Below are 5,176 nucleotides of genomic sequence, written 5' to 3' on the forward strand. Positions count from 1 at the left end.
ATTTGTTGGTTCTCGGATTCGCCTCTTGTATTTCGTAACAAAATGGAAAAAAAAAAAAAAATCAGTTTCAATACCCCAAAAAATGAAATCGCTAAAAAAAAATGAAGACTGCATGTTTTCATGAACGGGGAGGTGTCTCTTTAGTAGTTGGAGGTCATGTGACGTAGAGAACCAATAAAACCACTCCTTTCAACATGCCGATTACGACTAGCGAATCAGGAAACGTGTTACATTCAAACATTTACAGACAAACATGCAATGGCAAGTTGAAGCCCCTGTGGGTTAGCAGTAGCAGCGGTGAAACACAGTATTGCTCTTAGTGGAATTAGTGGAGTGGGATAGCTAGGGTGACCAGATTTGGGTTTGTAAAAAGGAGGACACTTTTTTTGTGGGGGGGGGGGGTCAGCGGTGTATCTGTGTATCTTCAGGTATGAAAATATATATGGGTATGAGGTATGATAGTAGGCCTATAAAGTATCAACGCATCCAAAATGGTCATTTGTTTAAAAGCCACTCAAACTTTTTGGCATGCACATTCATTTGTCTACCATAAATGACAATTTAAATCTCTTCAGTTACGCCTATAGGCCTATCACATAATTTGTGTGATCATATGATGCAGAGTGTGCCTTTGTTACAATCCTAGATAGTAGGCCTAACACCTATATTGGAGTAGCTTCAGCATAACAATGCAGCTCAATTTCATAGGCCTATTCTAATTTCTGCATTAGGTTTTTAAAAAATAGATTCACCATCATGTAGGCCCATCTCAGCCATTCCCCACAAAGATGAACAGCATTAGGCTGTATAAAATTGGAAACTAAATATAAAAAACATTTGTGGTTTTCAACTGAATTGATAATGAAGTTATATTAGGCTACATTTTAGGCTTAATATGTTTATAAGACACCTCACAATTTACCCCTCCACTGTCATCAATTAGGCCTATACGGTAGGCTATTTGTAGTGGCATGGTGCTCAGAGATTAGCAATGGGCACTGCAGCCATTAAGAGAGGAACTGGAGTTTTACCTATCATTAATAAGATAACCCATACAGCGTTATCAATAACTGCAAAGGGAATAGACAGAAGAAGAAGCTGATGAAGAAGAAGCTTAATTTCTTAACTCAGGAATGAGTCCTTCTAGCTTTTGCAAATAACTTGGAAATGTCAGATCATGAAAGAATTTTTAGGCTACGTCTTGTGACAAGGTGTAACAAAACTTGTACCTCCCTAAATGATGGATTTGGTGGTGTTACTAGGCATAGGCTACTCCTGTGTTAGATTTCCTTCATACCTGGCTTCACACGCAGGATTTTTTTTTTCAACTCCACCGCGAACGTGCATTTGCGTTTCTATCGGCATTGCAGTCCGTCGAACGGGCAGGCAGATGCGCTTTCGCTTGTAAACATGGGGCGCACTGGCTATACTAGTCCCCTAGGCTACTTCTTTCGGACACATGGTGCGAAGTGGCTAGATTTGATGAGAAGGGCGTGACTAATTTGTGAACGGTAGAGAGAAACCTGGAGTGGAGTCAAATGGAACGGAGTGAAAATTACAGTGCAGATGAATTAGGTCTATATTTCAGGCAGTCCAACAAAATCCCGGACATTTCTGAAATTCCCCCCGGACATTTTTTTAGGTCTCAAAAGTAGGACATGCCCGGGGAAAACCGGACGTCTGGTCACCCTAGGGATAGCAGTTTTAAAAAAGAAAAACAACAACTATTCAACTGTTGAATCATCTCAGTTTATTCAAACCAGATTAATATAATAATTGCCCTGTGAGCTAATTTTGTGCCTGGTCTATTTGGCTGCCTTAATTCCCTTCTACACTGTCCTTCTCCATGTCCAGGTGTTTGCCTGTCTTGCACCTTCCTTTGGAGGTCCATGTGAGGCTGATATACAGGTGGTATAACCACACGACTAATTTTTTTTTTTTCGCCCTCTCGCTTCAACTTTTTCCTGAAAAAATCCGAGAACCAACAAATTAAATTGGTGTGGCCTAATGTAATGTACTTTGCACACGGTCCCTGATGAAATAAACCAATAAGTTAAACTAAACTAAACTAAACAATATTGTGTGCTAGTGATGGACTTACACCATGAATTTACTTTTCCTTTTACTTTTGACAACTCTGCACACAAGTTCACAACACAAGGCGAGACAAGTCAGGTCACGTGCCGCCCACATGGCTGAATGGCTGGTTGGCTTCAGGCCAGTGTTGCCAGATGTGTCTGATCAAATCCCGCCCAAAAAGTTCTCAAAAAAAGCCAAAATGAGCAAAATTCCGCACAATTTCAACAAATTGCATTAATATCCATGGGCCTAAAACTGCAGGTGACAAAAAAAACGCCAAATGGCCAATTTTTCCTGTTTTTACCCACATACGGCCATCCCAAGCAGCCCCAATTGGGCGGGTAACCACCCAATCTGGCAACACTGCTTCAGGCGTGTTTGGGGTAGCTCCACTTGCCTAGTCAAGCCTTAACGCATTGATGCTGGATGCTATGTTGCACAACATTGACCTTTAGCGACTGGAGCTACATGACTCAGCATTCAGGCTCATGAGATTTACGACAATTTTATTAAAAATATTAGTATGCTAGAGCTGAATGAATACATTCTAAAGCGAGATCAGGGTCTTGGCGTTTAAATGCAACTTATTTGATGTTTTTTTATGTGCTTCAGAGGCTGAGATATTTAGGTTTTACTAGGCTGAGGGAAACTTTTCCCAAAAAGGGCTTAGGCATTCAGCAGGTGTTTTTTTTTGCAGGTGTTTTAGGCATCAATGGATTAAGTTGCCAGTTGGTGTTACCAGAATGGCGATGACCAAGTCGTAGTGCATTACTCAAGGCCCTGTGTTATGTCATAGTAGTGTAGTTAACTTTTCAATGACTATTACCAGGGTACATACACCAATCTTGAAGTAAAATTTACTACCATTTAATACCTTTTTTCACTACCTTTAGATCATTTTTACAACCATCGCAGCACTTCGTTGCAAGTGTTAACAAGACATTTTTTTGGAAAAACACGCCCGAAAGGGAGGCGTGCGGCGGGACGGTACCATGCTCAGGGTATCTCAGTCATGGAAGAGAATTAGGGAGAGCACTGGTTCATTACTCCACCCACCAACCAGACGGGTCGGGAGTCAATCCGACAACTTTTGGGCTAGAAGACTAACCTAACCATTCAAATTTTAATCAAAATGCTTCAACTAAAAAAAATAATAGCTCGTTTTTTCAAAAACAATACCTTTTGAAAAAATGTACTTCTTTTAAGGCCATTAAATTTAGCTTTTTGAATTCATCAACTTTTAATACTTTTTAAAAACCCGCGGACACCCTGATTACAGTGTTCCACTGGTGGAACGGCGTGAATTATGGGGCTACGACCTACTCAACTGTTTTCATGCATTTGGGTGCGCGCACGTGTGCACATGTGTCTATGTGCATGTGTACTGCGGGACTCTAGTTCTAGACCTGAAATTGTTGTATACAACAGTGGTTCTTAACCTTTTTTTCTTAGCGCACCCCCTTACCTATGCCCGAAGACAAGCCGCACAGCACCAACACAAACTTCTACATGTGTATATGCACTAAAAAATGATACATTAGTGATTAATTACAATGATTCTTGCTTGAAACATGAATCAGTACCTGGATGACTTTAAATGGGAACCAAATCTTGTTTAATTTGGACTTAATTTGGCCTAATTATAATGTTTGCAAGTATAATTTTGGTCACAACCTCTACACAAACAAAATTCCGTGCACCCCCTGGTATCTCTGGCGCACCCCCAAGGGGTGCCCGCACCCCAGGTTAAGAACCACTGGTATACACTAATGCCAAAATGGCTTACCTGGACAATTTGCCATATTAATGTGCCCCACCTCTTTCCAAGTCAAACCTACACCTTTGAGCAACAATGTTGGAGAATGGAGACTCACTTGAGATACGCATGAACGGCCTTCTGGGTATTTAGCTTGTGAATGTGTGTAACTTACGCCCCTTTTTGGGGGAAAACAAACCGAATGTCTCATTAACTTACATGCTACATCGGCTAGCCTAAATGAGTCCAGTCCATGCTTCTGCCACGGCTGTTTGGCTATATTATTTGAACAGCCGGCAACACAACACGTTTTCGGCATGTTGAGCGTGAACGACGTCTGTCTACAGGTCCTTGTCTTTCGTTTATTCTTTCCTAACACCAACAATTGACTTGCATTGGCTTTTTCCCCAATGTTTTCCCCAAAAAAAGGGCATAACGCACACATGGCACACATCACACCGCTTATGCGTATACATAGGTTCTAAAATTTGGTTATAACCTGACAGTCTGCGCGAAACTAACTGCGCACAACTCAACCTCTGATTGTTGGAAACCGCCGTCAGTCAAAAAATTAGCTCACGTGGTTGGCTGCCAGTGTCTTGCCCCTCCTACTCACATTGTGTTGATAAACACTCAGAACCCATGTATACAGGGAGCTACCGAAGTAAAGGAGACTCACCTGAGATAGCTGCCGAAGTAGGCTACGATGTTGGAGTGCTTGCAATCCTTCATCATAACAATCTCCTGCTGCACCACCACAAAGTCCTCACCTAGAGAAGAGCAAACAAACAAACAAATAAACAACACAATCAACAAACACAAAAAAACACCACACTGGGGAGTACGCCAAGAACCGGGCTAAAGTAGTAATCCAGGTTAGGTTAACCTTGATGTAGGGCTGGGCGATATGGAAAAAAACAACAACATCACGATATGGATTACTTTATATCACGATAACGATATATATCACGATATAGCACAATTACATACATTTTTAGTTATTCTCTTTATTTGCTCTTTATTTTTTCATGTCGCAAAACAACCTTTCTTTAAAATTGATCTTTTTATTCTTATTTTTACAGTTACATTAACTCAAAGTGTGTATTGTAAACCGCACCGAAAACCGAAACCGTACAATTCACACACATACCGAACCGAACCGTGCAATCCGTCGCAAACCGCAATTCATGTACTGCCCAGAAAAATATGTAAAACAGAGATTCTAGGAGTATCTTATCCAGTCTCTCTGATTAAAACATTAGCGTATAAGACCAATCAGAGGATGACACAATTAAAATCACACCATTTTCACATTATAACCCAGGTCAAAAAATTTTTTAA

General features: G+C 40.8%; 1 protein-coding gene across 1 annotated transcript in view; it reads right to left on the reverse strand.

Moving 5' to 3' along the window:
* map4k3b (mitogen-activated protein kinase kinase kinase kinase 3b) overlaps positions 1-4,754 on the reverse strand; it is a 48,029-nt gene extending 43,275 nt beyond the window's left edge. The window contains exon 1 of the mRNA XM_063191319.1: positions 4,515-4,754. Coding sequence (XP_063047389.1) covers positions 4,515-4,570 — 56 coding nt within the window. The 5' untranslated portion in view covers positions 4,571-4,754. The remainder of the gene's footprint in view (positions 1-4,514) is intronic.
* Between the last annotated feature and the right edge of the window lie 422 nt (positions 4,755-5,176).

Source organism: Engraulis encrasicolus, chromosome 24 (genome assembly GCF_034702125.1).
Source record: "Engraulis encrasicolus isolate BLACKSEA-1 chromosome 24, IST_EnEncr_1.0, whole genome shotgun sequence".
Taxonomy (NCBI): Eukaryota; Metazoa; Chordata; class Actinopteri; order Clupeiformes; family Engraulidae; genus Engraulis; species Engraulis encrasicolus.